This window comes from Balaenoptera ricei, chromosome 2, assembly GCF_028023285.1.
Source record: "Balaenoptera ricei isolate mBalRic1 chromosome 2, mBalRic1.hap2, whole genome shotgun sequence".
NCBI classification, from domain to species: Eukaryota; Metazoa; Chordata; class Mammalia; order Artiodactyla; family Balaenopteridae; genus Balaenoptera; species Balaenoptera ricei.
In genome coordinates this window covers 51,122,098-51,138,242 of record NC_082640.1, presented here as the reverse complement: position 1 = coordinate 51,138,242, position 16,145 = coordinate 51,122,098, and the positions used below count along the sequence as shown (strand labels likewise).

General features: G+C 47.8%; 1 protein-coding gene across 8 annotated transcripts in view; it reads left to right on the top strand.

The window, feature by feature from the left end:
- The window catches only part of ADAMTS17 (ADAM metallopeptidase with thrombospondin type 1 motif 17), a 359,201-nt gene that overhangs the window by 228,197 nt on the left and 114,859 nt on the right, over positions 1–16,145 (top strand). For all 8 annotated transcript variants that reach the window (XM_059912613.1, XM_059912610.1, XM_059912612.1 and 5 more), the window contains exons 13-14: positions 1,466–1,632; positions 10,305–10,432. In XM_059912613.1, the coding sequence (XP_059768596.1) occupies positions 1,466–1,632; positions 10,305–10,432 (295 nt within the window). The remainder of the gene's footprint in view (positions 1–1,465; positions 1,633–10,304; positions 10,433–16,145) is intronic.

The following is a 16,145-nucleotide window of genomic DNA, read 5'->3' as shown; positions in this document are numbered from 1 at the left end:
TCTCAAGGCTGCCTCCACTCCCAGGTGGGAGAGGTGTTGTCTGGGGTGTATGAGGTGGGCATGGAGGTATGAGCGATGCCCTTCCTCCTACTCCAGATGTTTCCTTGAACACATTTATGTAGACCAGGGGCCAGCAAGCTATGGCCCATGGGTCAAATCTGGCCCACCACTGGTTTTGTAAATAAAGTTTGATCGGCACATAGCCACACCCTTTTGTTTACACATTGTCTTGTGTTGGGTTTTGTCCAGCAGTGGCAGAATTGAGTAGTTGCAACAGAGACTGCGTGGCCCACAAAGCCAAAAAAATTGACTGTCTGGCCCTTTGCAGAGAAAGTTTGTGGATTCCTGGTATAGATTATTGTGACACAAAAGCCTAAAGACTTCTGCCACCTTCTGCTGTCATATCTCTTCCATAAGGCAATCATCATAGGGTGGTCTTACTGTCTGAACACAAGAAATGGCAAAGAGAGGAAAGGAAATATTCAAAATGAAATGGTTAGTGTATCAAAAAAATGTCACCTTGCTAACAGGTGTATATAGTTTGTGAAAAGTCATTGAGTGGAGCAGGTGTGATTTGTGCTGAATTTCAATAAAAAAGTGCTGGGGGAATGGTGAGGTGGCGGGGGGGGACAATCTTACTCCATCATGGTGCTCTTGGCATCGTGGAAGTAAAGGGCACCATTGAGGTTGCCCAGCTCAGAGTCCTAAGAGGACACCCAGGGCCTCGTGGAAGAGCTGGGCAGAGACAGCTTCAGCCAGCTGGGCCAGTGTCCTGCTGCTCCTCCTCAGTGCCCCTCTCATGTGCAGACATGGCCAGAGAACACAACTGGGTCTCCTGCACTGGTTAAAGCCCCAGCCTAAGCACAGAGCATCTAGGACCCAAGACCACAGCATGGAGCACGTGTGGTCTCACGCTTGCCTGGTAAGGGGTGCAAAACTGGGATCCGGCTGTCTCTACCCGAAGCCCATGAACAAGAGAATTAATCATTCTTATTCTTTTCATTACAGAGTAAATGAGAGCTATTTATTTGCCCATCCTAAAACTTAGTGACCTCTGGAGTATAGCTAGGAGCCATTTAAAGGTCTTCATTTTGTAGGAGACAAAAAATCAAAAAACCCACACACACCAAAAATTCCCCTTGGGGTTTTCAGTGTTACAGATGGTCAAGTTTTAAGTTCAGATGAAAGACACAATTTGTGGATCTTGGTGAACTGATTGATCCTCACTGTATTCTAATTCCAGATGACCTTGATTTAGAGTTCTTGGATGCATTTTTCTGATGGCTCACTTAGCATGTCGTCATCGTGGGCCTGGGATTGCTGAGAGATGGTGTGTAAGAGGAGAGGGGGGTTGCTTTGGAAACTTCGCCTGCCCCTTCCCCCTCCAGAAAGAGAGGCCGAACCTGAGCACCCCTGCTATTTCCGCAGCCTGTCTGGTTAACGCAGACCGCCCTCTTCCTTCTAGCCCGGGGCCTGGAGGCACGCACTGCCTGGGCGCCAGCGTGGAGCACGCAGTCTGTGAGAACTTGCCCTGCCCCAAGGGCCTGCCCAGCTTCCGTGACCAGCAGTGCCAGATGCATGACCGGCTGAGCAGCAAGAAGAAGGGCCTGCTGACAGCAGTGGTGGTTGACGGTAAAAGCATATGGCGCATCCTTTCAGAGTGGCCTCCCTACCCGCCTCCCCAACTCCCCAAAACCATAAACACCTCCTAGGAAAACCCAAAGGGCATCCCCACCCCCACAATCCACCCAAGAGGACACTCCAGTCCTGCCCAGCTCAGCCGTGGACCCACAGGGAGTTGAACTTGGATGACCCAGCTCTGTGAGATTTCCCAAAAGCAGCTGTGAGGCAGTCAGTGGACCAGATCCCTCCTGCCTGCCCCCTACCCCCGTTCTGTTCACAGCAAGGTGGGTGCGCTGGCAGCCTGCCATCTAATACCCTGTGCTGCCGGGCCCAGGCCAGCGTTGAGGAGAGCGAGGCTCTGCAGGAGCAGGACAGCGGGTTTGTGTGTCTGCTGTTTCTCTTTCCAGTGGTGACGCTTTCTTGCATTTCTTTTCTTGGTTCATCTTGGGTTGGCTCTTACTCTTTGACGGGAGTGTTTGGGGAAAGTTTTTTTTTTATTTTAACTTAGGTAACATTGGTTTATAACATTATGTAAATTTCATGTGTACAACACTATATTTTTCACTTGTGTATACACTACAGTGTGCTCCCCACCAGCAGTTAAGTTTCCATCCATCACCATACAGTTGACTCTCTTTACCCTCCCCCCACGCCCCCTTCCCCTCTGGTAACCACTACCCTGTTTATTGTATCTATGTGTTTGTATTTGTTTTGCTCCAGGACAGTTTACAACTTGGGGAAGATGATAATAAGCACAGGTCACATTTTCTTTCCCAGAGTTTTCTCCCAAATCAAGAGACTCTGCCCACTGGACATTACAAGCATTTCCAGTGGCTGATAAAATTCGAGGTGGGGTATCAGGTCTATAGGATTTGTTATGTTTGTTTATTGTCCATAAGGATCTCCCAGGGCCTAGTTCAGGGTTTTTTATGCTTAAAATTCTGTTCATCTTCAGGAAAAAAGAGTGTGTTATAATGATGACAACATGGTCCCATTTATGGAACATACCATGTGCCAGGCTCAAGTTAGCTCTGCTTATATCATCTCATTAAATATGCAAAACCACCCATGCAGAAGGTGAGAGGTTACAGGTTACGTGACACGTCTAAGCTGCTGCATGAGGAGCAGGGAGGGAACTGAGCCCAGTTCCGGAGGAGCTGACTCAGAAGATAACCAGCTGGCTTCCAGTAAGACAGAAAGATTTCACGAGTGCTGAGTGAGGATGCTTCAATAAGAACTCAAGCAACTGGGCCTGATTTTTACACAGCCTCTGAAGTATTTTGCAGGAGGCAAAATACTTTGCAGGAGAATGAGGTTCCTGTGCCAGGACTTAGGTTTCTTCCCTGTGATCTGAAGAACCTCTGAAATATACACTCTGTTACAAGCTCAAGCGTGCATAACTATGCCGGGGGTAGGCCCAGGCAGCACAGGGAATAATGGCCTCAGATCCGGAGCTTTTAACCCAACAACCTGACCCATCACCTTCAAACTGACGTGGGACATTCTAAACCAGAGCAGAGAATACCTACCCACCCAGCCGTGGGCTCATTTTAAAGCATCGGGGAGTTCCCCCAGACGTTTTCCTTTTTTACAAAGACCACCACCTTTGGGAGCTGTGTGATTATAGCCACCCTGTCGCCTAACCAGCAGATTTCCAGGGAGGTGGAGCCTTCACACCCTCGGCTTTCCCTGCAGACTAGGGAGAGAGGAGACCCATGCTCCCAAACAGGGGACAGGCAGCTGGAGGCTGGGGCTCACAAAAGAGCCTTGTGGCTCTGCCTGGGCATTCGTCTGATGCAGGAAGACATTTGAGGCTTCTAGACGTCCCAGGCGCACTCGGACCCCTAATCGGAAGGAAGATAGTGCTGGCAGGGGCTGCCGTGTTTGCAGCGCAGTGGCAGGTTTTGATGAGAAGCAGCTTCATTTCCAAACCTTCAACCATCCCCAGACTACCAGATAAGGATGGTTTAGGTCCCCTGTCTGTCCTCTCCCACGTCTTGGGAGCAAGAAGAGGTCAGGTCTAAGACAGACTCACCCACTCTCATTTCCTCTCTGCCATGTGCAAGGCCTTGTTATTCTTTCCTTGGTCTCTTGCTCCAGTTTTCAGTTTTCCTGCCTCATTTATTCAATGCAGAAATCCCACTGAAATGTCTGTTTTTCCACAGATTTCTCCAAGTCCAGATTAAACTTTTATTTTACTTCTAACCACTTTTGGATCACTGAGCTCCTTGGTTCCTTATCATTACAGTGGCTGAGGCTGATGTCTGCCCAGATCCCCCTTACAGGAAGCCTCCAAGTACAGCTATTTGGGGAAGCTCATTGGGTTCAGAATGTGTTTTTACCCACTCATTTTTTGTTTCTGCCAAAGCAATAAATAATTATAGCCAGAGTGCCACCACCTTTGATCTGAAAAGTGGAACCCTACTTGATAAGGACAGTAAGCCCTCTGCCTTTGAAGGAGAGACCCCAAGTACAGGGCTTTGCAAGGGTAGCTTGACACATCCCCCTCTGGGGTGGAATTGTCATGACTTCTTGCATATTTGGTTTCATTTCCTTCTCAAATATAAACAGAAGCCAGCGGGGGTTTTTTTTTTTGTTTTTTTTTTAAGGAGCGTTTCATGAGGATAAAAACAAAATAATAAATGGCCAATTCAGAAGGTAGGGGGAGAATAGAGATTATAAGTGTTCCTGTCACAATTCGGTTTATAAAAGGCACAATTCTAGCTCAGCCATGAGAGGAACGATTCCTGTGGTTGGGCTCTGGGCTGTTCTGAAGCCCATTATGACTGCCCTATTCATAGCGTTGCTATCGCTGTGGAATTCTTTGGCGAGTGACGCACAGTTCAAGAAAGGGGAAGCTATATTTTTTTCTTTTTTCTCTTATTGAAAAAAAAAAAAAAAAGGGAATTCTTGCAGAGGTAGATTTTCCAAGGGAGGGCTCAGGACCACAAATTCATACCACCTCCAAAAGAAGACAAAGACTTTCCTTAGAAAATATTTCTAAGTGGAAAAGCCTTTAGACAGAAACCCATTGAGATGGCCTGTTGCCAAACCCACCCCCTTTCTGCTTTCACTGTGGAATCTCATTTAAGTGGAAGCCTTCAAGAGTTTAGTCCTCCCCGCCCAGACCAGCAGGCCACGTGCCCATGGAAGTGTCAGAGGCCTTGGCGAAGGCCGTGTCTGGAAGTGGAGGTGCTTTCCCAGCTCCCTCTCCCAGCTGCCTCTCCCCGACATGGTGAAACTCCCTCTGGGTCTGAGCCTCCCAGGGGATGGAAGGTCTGATGGTCAGGGCTCTCTGACTCCAGCTTGACCACTCCGGCTAGAGCTGCTTAATGTAAAAGAGAGTGGTTGCGAAGATGCAGGGTATCTCACAGGTCCCCAGGGCCGGGATGAAGGTCTGGGGCCAGGGCCTCTGAAGATGTCAGGACCTTCTCTCCGTGTTCACCACAGCCTGCGTTTGTGACCCATTTCTTCCTGCCCCCGCTACAGACTGGCTTTCTTCTCACAACTTGTCCACGTACAGGCTGATGGGCAGCCCACTGCACCTTTTATAAAGTCTTCATCCTGTATTCAAATCCTTTGGGGCCAGATGTGGTTGGGAGTTCAGAGCATTTTAGGTGTTAGAAAAATAACAACATGCATCAACCATATATTATTTAATATCCCAGTGGGGTCCTGGGAAGCACCCCGCAGTCAGACACACAGACATCTCTACCAGGTAACCCATGAACAGTCTCTAAGTGGGGTACTGAGTACTACCAACAGTCTCATGTCAGTCAAGGCTAATTTTGCTGCCTAATGTGTCTGCCAAATATGTTTTTTAAAAAAATGCTTGCAGTTTTCAGAGCTTTTGGATATCTGAATTGTGGATGAGGGAGTGTAGACTTCTTAGAGATCCATCAACCATGAGCAGACAGAACCTCTCTATCTAATTTCAGTGCTGATTTCCCAGGAGAGAGACTCTGATTGGTCCAGCTGTGGTCAGGTGGCCATTCTTGGTCCAATCAACTGAGGCCCCCTGAGGCCTGCCTATGAGGTTGTGGTGGAGAGAAAGACTGTGATTGGCCCAGCTACAGTCATGTGGCCACTGCTGGTCCAATCAGCTGAGGCCTGGCTATGGGGTCATGGTGAGCAGCTTTGGGGGTAGGGAGCTGAGCAGCCTCCTCAGCGTGTATACCCCACAGAGGGCCAGGCAGGGCTGGGGTGAGCACCTGTGATGGCCTCAAAATTAGTGTCTCCACCTTAGTAAGACTTTGTAACCACTGGCAGAGAAAGAACAAGAGCACTAAGAGCCACAAGTATCGTCTGCACCATCCTCGTCCTGGAGCACAGCGGGGAGCCCTCCAAGCCCCCACCAAGCAGATGTGGTGGTGTGGCTCTTAAGACCCCAAGCCCATCTCACATGCCCTGTCTGTGGTTTCCCCATCCAAGTGTAAGTCCTGACGACAAGTGAACCAGTGAGAAGCTGGGACCCACCCCAAACAGTCAGCCTCAATCCGAATTTAATCTCAGCACACATCAGCCAGGCAAGAGGGATGTTCCAAGCTTCTTTCCTTAGAGTGTGTTGTTGTATAACTTTTAAGAAGATTTGACCTCCTTCTGTACAACTGTGGATGTAGGAGTGTTGACACTGCCCAAAGCTGAAATCCAACACCTCATGTCATTTATCAGGAGATTAATTGCCCACCGAGGGCAGCTTGCAGGGGAATATTCAGAGAATTTCGAGAGGTTCTGAGCTGCCTCGAGTTTTATAAAGTTTATCCTGAGACATAGTGCTACACCTTCCTAGAGGTGTGAGGTGCCCTGAATTCTGAGCAGAATCCTCAGAAAAGGAGATGGACAAATGGAGAGAGTTCCAGCTGAGCAGAGGAAGGAAGTATTACCTCTGGACTCTGTTGTGGGGCCTGGGGCTCCCAGACTACCGTAGCCACGGGGGACGGTGTCTGCAGGTGGGAGAGTGGAATACAGGTGGAGTTGAGTGTACCCTCTTGCCTGGGGTCATGGTCAGAATCCCTCCATCTGAGGTTGGGACCACCTGCTTTGCAGAGTCTCTACTTCCCTGATGTTCACACCAAAGAGCCGAGAAAGGGATCTTCATCCCTTTTAAGTCTGGTCTTTCTAACTTACCTCAAAAGAGCCTCTACTTTTCTACCCAAATCCCATTTTCATCTCTGCCTAAATCAGAGTATACACTCAGAAACGTTCATAAAACTGGTGGTTTGTTTTCAGCAGCACCATTTTGCCCTCTTGGTATCTTTGACCCCAGAGTTCTCCATTCAGAAAGAAAACAGTGATGGTGGAAAGAAACCAGGATGGGGTGAAGAGGCCAGGGTCTGGCTCTGCCAGCTGAGGGACTCTGGGCAGCCATGCACGTTCTCTGAGCCTGTGTGCTTGTCTGTAAGATAGAATGATGACAGCACCCACCTGAAATGCATAGACACTACTTAGCATGCTGCATGGCACCATCATCATTACTACTGCTACTGAACGAATCTCCTCAAAGCTCAGTGACTCCATATACTGAGGCAGTACTTCAGTTTAAATGTAATCCATAGTTTTGAAACTGCTTTGTCCAAGGGATCCATTCTTACAGTGAAACACTAGAGGAAGCCCAGTATGTGGACAAGGTATAGCCATCCATTCAAGATGGGGGCTGTGTGCTGCCTCTGTCTCAGTGGCTCTCTGAGATGCTCAAAGGAAACCTCAGGGTCCCAAAGAGCACCTCCAAAATCTTGTCAAGTTAGCCTCCCAGAACCTGATCTCTGTTTACGTTTCAGTCTCCCATAGTTCTCCTTTCACTGGCTACCATCTTGGGTTATTCCATCTAAATGGAGGGACAACTGCCCCCAGCTTGCCAGCTGGAGAAATGGATCATTCCTTCTAGTATGCCCTGTCCTCTGACAGCTCAGATCAGACCCATGAGGCTTTTCACAGTATGCCTCATCGGGGATTTGCTGTGTACTTGTCTACAAGACCACCAGGGCCTTGAAAGGCATGCATGACTCATCTTTCTTTCCCAAGCAGTGCCAAAAGGGTGCCTTGTGTGAGAGAGGGGCTCCATCCATGTTTGTTAAATGAATAAGTGAATCATTGTTACTTTGCTTACCTGGGAATCTACCCTTCACAGCAGATTTCCCTCCCCCACAGCTAACTGGAACAGCCAAGTTGAACATCTCCACTGTGCCCCTGTAGCTTCTTTCTAGTGTTCTAAGGCAAGACTTATTTTGTTGATGATGTTGATCAGCAGCACTCCATGGGAGAGGAGCTCTATGGAAAGCTGTTGAACACAGTGGCAGTTTAGTGAATGTCACCCAATCACAAAAGCTCCAGAACCTGGATAAGACAACATGTCTGCTCTGACAAGAACTCTCCAGCTAGGATGCCAAGGTCTACTGAGGCCAAGTCAGCTCCGGAAGCCTTTTTTTTTTACCCCTGCCCTTGCTCACCTGAGACCACCAGAAGGACCCACTGGGGAAGGTTCATGGTGGAGACAAAGGGCCTGGCAGAGACAGCACAAAGATGTTGGTGTATCTCTCTCTGGAAGTTCCTTTGCAAAATAATTGTATAAACCACATTAGAATTAGGTGACTGAGAGAAAGAGAGGAAAGGTGCATTTATCTTTCTCAATTGTGTACAAAAGAACAAAATCCATTCATTTATTAAAAAATAAATAATCCTGAAGCTTTCCCACTAAGATCAATTACAAGACAAGGAAGTCCCCTTTCACCACTACTTTTTCAACATCATACTGGAAGACCTAGTTAATGCAATAAGACAAGAAAAGGAAATAAGAGTTACAGTAAGTCTCCTACATACAAACAAATTCAGTTCTGAGAGTGTGTTCATAAGTCCAATTTGTTTGTAAGTCCAACAGAGTTAGCCTAGGTACCCAACTAACACAATCGGCTATTTAGTACTGTACTGAAATAAGTTTATAATACATTCGCATCTTTGAAAGTTCGCAACTTAAAGGTTCATGTGTAGGGGACTTACTATATACAGATTGGGAAGAAAGAAAACTATCTTTATTTGAAGATGACATAATCATCTATGTAGAAAATCCAAAAGAATCAACAGAAAAAACCTCCTGGAACTAGTAAGGGATTATAGCAAGGTTTCAGGATATAAGGTACATGTACGAAAGTCAGTCGCTTCCCTATATAAGAACAATGAGCAAGTGGAGTTTGAAATTAAAAACACAATACCAGGGACTTCCCTGGCAGTCCAGAGGTTAAGACTCTGCACTTCCACTACAGAGGCCTGATCGGGGAACTAAGATCCTGTATGCCGTGCCATGCAGCCAAAAAATAAAAATAAAAGGAACACTGCTGAAATTCTTAAAACAAAAACAAAAACACAATGCCATTTACATTAGCACCCCCAAAATGAAATAATTAGGTATAAGTCCAACAAAATATGTTTAAGATCTATATGAGGAAAACTACAAAACTCTGATGAATGAAATAAAACAATTACAAAAATGGGGAAATATTCCATATCAATGGAAAGACATCAAGATGCCAATTCTTTCCAATTTGATCTAGAGATTCAGGGCAATCCTGATGAAAATTCCAGTAAGTTATTTTGGGCATATCAACAAACTGACTCTAAAGTTTATATAGAAAGATGAAAATATTTACCAAGTCCTTCTGTGAGCCAGGTCCTGGGACTGACCTGGGGACAAAAGATGAAAGTTCAGTTCCTTGTCCTCCAAGGGCTCCCATTTCCATCAGTTCTTCAATCTAAAGGGAATTACAATCCATCCCCTTCAAACTCCTGTAGCAACAGGACCCACATTATAAGAAATCCTCTTGTATATGGGAGTTGCTCAAACTATTATAGGACAGTAGGATTTGAGGGCTTTAATGGAGGTGTGTGCAAAGTGCAGATAGAGAGTCCAAGTCAGAGGTGGCATGAGAAGAGAGAGCTCTGGAGTGGAAGTTTCTGGGGTGCCAGGAATCTTCCAGAAAGCTAAGTGCAGGGAGAGATTTCCAGGCAGAGGGAACAATCTAGGCAAAGGCGTGAGATCTTGGCATGTTCTGGGAGCTCACTTCGTTCCAGCAGCAGCAGAAACCAGGGTTTCCATCCTGCCTGGGGACATGGCTCTTACAAGTTGTCCTAGAGGCTTCTGTGTCCCCTTTCTGTTCCTTATTCCTGCTCCGTTTCTTCCAGGGCCTTCTTACCACATACCACAGCGCTGCAGCTTTTATCCAGCGGCTGGGGAGTACTAAAGCTTTAGCAAAAGCCACTGCCATGGAGACGCCCCTGGGCCTGCTCCCCTCACTGGGAGGCCTTCTTGTTCGCCTCCTCCCCCTTTCCCACCCCAGGCTCACCCTTGATACATAGTCAACTTGCTTAGAGGTTAGCACACGACAAAATGTTTGTTCTGCCTGGTATTTTTAATACCTTAAGGAAAAAGAAATACTGTATCTTTGCAAAGGATAAAGAGAACAAGGTACAGAAAAGCCCACAGTGCTCTCACCTCTGTGTCATTCACCTGATTTCTCCATTTTCTGTTTCACGTGTTCCAAGGGCTGGGTGCAACATGTGCCATGTACCTGTGACCTTGATCCCATGCCGACTTCTCATCTCTTGGGCTGGCCTGTCGCCCACATGCATCTGCACCCTGCATGGCCCCCAAACCCCATCCCACGTCAACGTCCACCCCTTTCCCTCCTTAGATAAGCCGTGTGAACTCTACTGCTCGCCCCTCGGGAAGGAGTCCCCGCTGCTGGTGGCCGACAGGGTCCTGGACGGCACGCCTTGCGGGCCCTACGAGACCGACCTCTGTGTGCACGGCAGGTGCCAGGTGACGTGTTTTCCTTGTGTCCTTGGCAGGGCTTTGGAGGGGAGGCTCCCTCCAGAGGGGCTCAGGGTGGCGGGGGCCTGGGTGAGGAATTACATCGGTGGTGCTGCCACCTGCAGCCTGGCACCCCTCCCTCCCTCAGCAGTGACTGAGCATGAGGCCCAAGTGCAGGCCAACCAAGAGATGAGGTGCTGAAAGAGTAGTGGCAACATGGGTCATCTCAAAAAACTTGGAGTAACTTTAGACATCATGACAAAGGGAAGAGCAGATAGACTACTAGGTGGGACTGGAAGATGTGTATGAACATACGTTTTTGGACAAGCTGTGCTTGTTTAGCTATAAAAGATATAGTAAAACTGAGCATATGCCTTCACAGGTGGTACCTGGGTATGTGACTATGGTTGGCTTTTGGGACTGCTCCACCCGCTGGAATATAATCCCCAAACCCATCATGATGTTGGATGTCTGTGATTCATTAGCATGATGAAAGATGTCATTTAAGAAGACAAAAAGAGAAAGGAGGGAGGGAGGGTGTCCGACCATTTCAACCCTAGTGGATTTTTTTCCCTGCAAAGTCCAAACTAGTCTAAGACTAGGATTTTTCAGGGAAAAACTTGACAGTATCCAGACTCCTTTGGCACTGCCTGGCTTTGTTATCAAATACAAATATGTAGGGGTGATAGACACTTGGTGCCCGAGAGTCTTGGCCAGGCATCCTCCCAGGGAAGGAGGGGCGACAGGCCCTCAGGGCTGCTGCATTGTAGCAAAGAATGGGCAGAGCCTCTGGCGGAGATGTGGACAATGATCTTATCATTATCATTGAAAGAAAAATGGCTGATGGTTCTGGTTCTTTGGTAAACCTGCTAGCAAGCCAAGTGCAAGATCTGTTTCTGTCCTAAATTATACACTTGCATGGGCCATGGTGCAGCCCAATGACGTATGTTCCTTTAGCAAACATTTCCCTAGTTAAAAGCACTTGTATTCTTTAGAGCAGCACCAGCTGAGCCACCTCCAGCCTCTCACCAGCATCTTCTGCAGTGTTCTTATCAATGTGGAAACATTTCTAAGAATCCTGAAATTTTCTGGCCAGTGCAGTCCACGTTAAGTGGCCAGACATGATTTCAGCTCTAAGTGATCAGTGCCAGTGTGCCCCTTCCGTGACATTGGTTCTAACTGCAGCCTTTTCAATTAGGGAATCTCCCCCATACCATGACAGTGAAACTCTCAGTCCTTTAGTGAGTACAGCAGGGTTTTTGAGATGCCACTCAAGGTATTTCAATAGCCTTAAGTGTGCAGTCATCAGGGCACCATCGAGCCAGAGCCTGCCCTGCACTTGGGTGTGACACGAATGACATGTGTACACTCGCCTTCCCATTCCCACCCCATCCCATTCCACCCCCCAGTCCATTTCAAATGCCTCTACCACCATCTTCATTGCATATACTCACCCTGCACTGAGACTTAGTGCTAACCAAGCTCGACCCCTCAAGGCAGGGGGCACTAGAGCACGGAGGTGCAGATGGTGGCCCCTTTCACAGTGCTCTACAGCAGGTGGGGTTTAATGCTCCTTAGAGCCTCACCCTGACAATGGGGAGACCTCTGCCTGCCAGTTCTTGGAAGTACCGTCTCCTCTACCTGGAAGCATCCCAGTGACCCACTGCCTCCAGGCCATCCACCAGTCCTAGCAGAAGGACCGCTGTCCTGGGAGATGGCAGCACACCTACCAGCAAGCACCTCATGAGAGAAACAACTTGCTTTCTGAAGGAAGTTAAAAATCCCATCTGTAATTTTTCTAGTAGTGCTCATTCTTCAGAGAGAATCTATGAAGGTTAACTTTAGCCCAAGGTTAACTCAATTCTCACAAAAATCCAAATTAGTAAAGTCAGAGCTAATGAAGTTTTATAATAACATTGAGCATATTTAAATAAGACTATAAGAAATTAAGTACGAATACAGTATTTATGCCTAGTTACAGTGATTGCCAAAGTGGAAAGTTCTGGATTTCTGTGGTCCTTGTGAATGAGTAAGGCAAAGAATATTGGTTAAAGAGAAGAAGAGTAATAGTAATAAAAAGATATCTCAGGGGTTTTGTGAGCAGAGGGCCTGTACCTATTCATCAATGTCATTATCTAATTATAGTGGATAAAAGGTAGAAATCATCCATGTTTTATGTAAGACAGCACTTCCAGAAATGTTGCCATGGTTTACTTGCTAGTTTTTCCCACTGTTCCCTTCAGCTATAAATTTTGCTATTTTGGGGTAGCAGAAGGAGTTCTGGGAAATTCTGAGAAACATGGTGACTAGTTGGTGGGGAATGGCAGGGACGAGAGGCTCCAAAATGGCATTTTGAGAAGATTCCACTAAGCTCCACATAGCAGGCTGATTCAAACCATAACATGAAACACGGAAATACCATTTTACTCTGTTTTATGAGGACTGAGTTAAGTTTCATTTCAGTGAGTCACAAATTACTTAACATGCTGAAATGAAACTTAACAGTGCTCATAAAAGTGGGAGTGAGTTGGGGGAAGAAACACAAACATTGTCTATTTTTCAGCAAGTCCCTATAAATCAGGAGTCCCATCATTAATGATTCCTACTGTTGGCCTCCAGAAGCAAGGAAATCAAGTTAATACGCCTCTAATGTGCAACTTGCCTCAAAGCTGCTGACCGGCAGTGGGTGAGTCAAATGGATGGACATGTCTGCATGGACCTGGGACCAGATATGCTTGGCTTTTCTTTAAGGCCTCATCAGCTAACGTACACTTGCAGCCAATGTACTCCGATTACAGTCACATTTCCTTGGGACCCTAACTTGTGTACATATCCCTGGCTTGATGAACACCAAAACAAAACACCTTCAGGGCGTATAAGCTTATTCAGTGGAGGGATTGTGTCTGATTGTCTGTGTTCTCCAAGGGGCTGACTTAAAGGACAGACAGCCTCTGATTGCATTTTGCAAAGAAAAAAAGAGTGGGTGGGTCACCTGCTCTTAGGACTTCAGCGATTCTGGAATCTGGAGCTTATTTCAATGGACCATTTTCATTGCCCAGAATTTATTGGCCTCTTATTTTGTGGTCTATTAGGCAAGTGGAATTACTGCTAGAATCTAGGAGAATTATAAGAGGCTCTGGCCTCAGAGTCCCCCTGTGTAAAAAGGGGTAACAAGCATGCAGGAATCTGTACCGGGTGTTTCTGCATGCATGGGCCTTTCAACAGTGCTGAAACTTTATCCACAGCAGTGCTTAAAACTCTGAAGTCATTCCCTGTATCCCTTTTATCTGATTAACCTCCCATAGCAACTTCTGGATTAAGCCAGCAGACTGAGCCACATGTTCACCCCTCTTCCATCCCAGGACTCCACTAATCCAGTGGTTAAGGCAGCATAGCACAAACCATGGTGGTGAAGAGAAGCAGAGGCCACCCTTTGACAAGACGGCAGAAGTGGATGGAAGTTTCACTGAAGAAACAGAGGCCAGAACTGGAACAGATGGAGAGTCAAAACCAAAAAGAAAGCAAGATGCTTGAGGAAGTCTAGGACTTGGGAATGGAAGGTGGGAGGGAGGAGTTGGCTGAAAATAATGAGTTACCATTGCTGACCATGCCCAGCCTGGCACTGGGAGCTTGACGGGCTGTTAGGGAATTATCTTCAGGCTCTTTTCCGAAGTTGTGTGATAAGCTGTTCAGGGACAGCTGAAGCAGGGGAGGGACCCCAGTACTCTAGCATAGCGCCCACCCTCTGGGACTGGGGGCAGAGCCCAGCTTCCCTCCCGCCAGTCCCGAATGGAAGACTGCCACCCTCGCATCTGGAGTTCCATCAGTTGGCCCTTCTGTGCCTCATTCTCAAATACGAGTGGTCAACCAGAGATCATCAGCTCTCTGAAGAAAACCAGCAGCAGGAATGAGAAAGACCAAGAAAAACAAACAGGAAAACTGACCCTGGCAGAAAATTGAGATAATTACTGAATTCTGTATGCAGCCAAATGATCAACCAAGCATGCAGGCAAAATAAAGTAATTTTGAGACATGGAAGAACTCAGAAATTTTATTTTCCATGCATCCATTCTGAAGAAATGACATGTAGTTTAGCAAGACAAGGATGAAGTCCAGAATGAGGAAGACGAGCCCAACAGGACTTGGTGGAGCTGACCCAGAAGCCCAGATGATGCTGGGATGGGGGCTGCATCGCTGGCTGAAAGTAGCAATTAAATTTAAAACAAGAAGTCAGTGGTGTCCCTCTAACAGCAGAGAGAGAGTGAGGCAATAGTTGGAAGATAGCTATTAAGTTGAAGAAAGGAAGTGCTTCTCCTCTCAGCCAGAAAAATAAACACAAACAAGACCATCGAAACCTGTGTGAGGAAGTCCCAGTTCAAAAATGAGAAAGTTAAACTGCACTGTTGTGAGAGGGGTGACTCTGCTGTCAGGCTCGGGGTGCAGAGGGCCTGGCTTGAAAACCAAAGTCTCCTATTCCCAGTTTGGCCCAGGGCCCAGCTTGATGAGAGGTCAGCATTTTTATGTGTTTATTGAACACGTATTCTGTGCTCAGCACCATGCTGGCCACTGTGTTTGGGTTGAGGACAAGAGTACAGAGGATTATAAGACACTGTCCTCCACATGCTTATGGTGTGTCTGTCGGGAAGATGAGACTGACTCATGTGAAACCCTAACAACCACAGGTGAAGGTGTGATCAAGAGCCAGTGAGAGACTGGGTTTAGACAGAGCAGAAAGAACATTCCATGTGCTGGACGCTGAAAGGTGCACTGGGCGTGCAGTGCTCAGCAGGACCAAGAGGGTTACTGTCCCCGTGCACCGTACAGACAAGAAACATATAAACTCACAGACCTGGTCATTCCTGGGACTGACCCGTGTGAGGACGAAACGGTGTCGTAGACAGGGGGCTGCGAGTGGTGCAGCAGGGCCCTCCGAGGAGACAGAGCCAGCCCAGCGGAGACATGGGGGAGGACGCTCCCAGCAGAAGGCAGCAGGGGCGAGGCTGGCACGTTCCAGAAACAGTGGAGGGCAGGGGGCAGAGGCTCCAGGGCCTGGGCCGGGCAGGCTGTGTCTGGAATCTGGGTTTATTCTGACTGGGGGGGTGATGGAGCTCGCGGGAGCGGGGCTGGAGGTGGTTGGACTCCGTGTGCACTTGGAGAAGGAGGGAGGGAAGCTGGGGAGCTGAGCGGTTGGGATGAGATCGGGGAGGGCCCCAGGTTCCTAAGTGTGGGCATACTCGATAGGCAGTGGGGTCCACAGCCATGACCAGGTGAAGATCAGTCTGGCAGCAGCGGGAAGAAAACCAGCAGTGTGATAAGTCATTTGCTGAGTAATGAGGGTCTAAACTGGGCAGTGGCCAAGAGCACAGAGAAGAAATAGACACTAGAGAGGTTCAGGGGGCAAAGCCACGAGGCCGGCACCTAAGTGAGTATATCAAGAAGAGGGGTCGGAAATGGCTTGGAGGCCTCAGGCTTAGGGCCGGGAAGGCAGCCGTGTCTGTCAGCTGCAGGAGGGCGGCAAGAGGCATCCAGCAGTAGAACTGAGAAGTCAGGAGCCAGCAGCTTTAGAGGAGGAGCCGGTATTTCAGTGTGGCCCCACTGAGGTCAGTGTCCTGGCCAGAGAGTCTAGGGGGGCTGTCAGCAGACCGGCCCTCTGTGAGCCTGGGTGGGAGGGCGAGTGTGAGGTTTAAGAGCCATCTGCATGTGAGTGAGTGTTGCAGCTTAA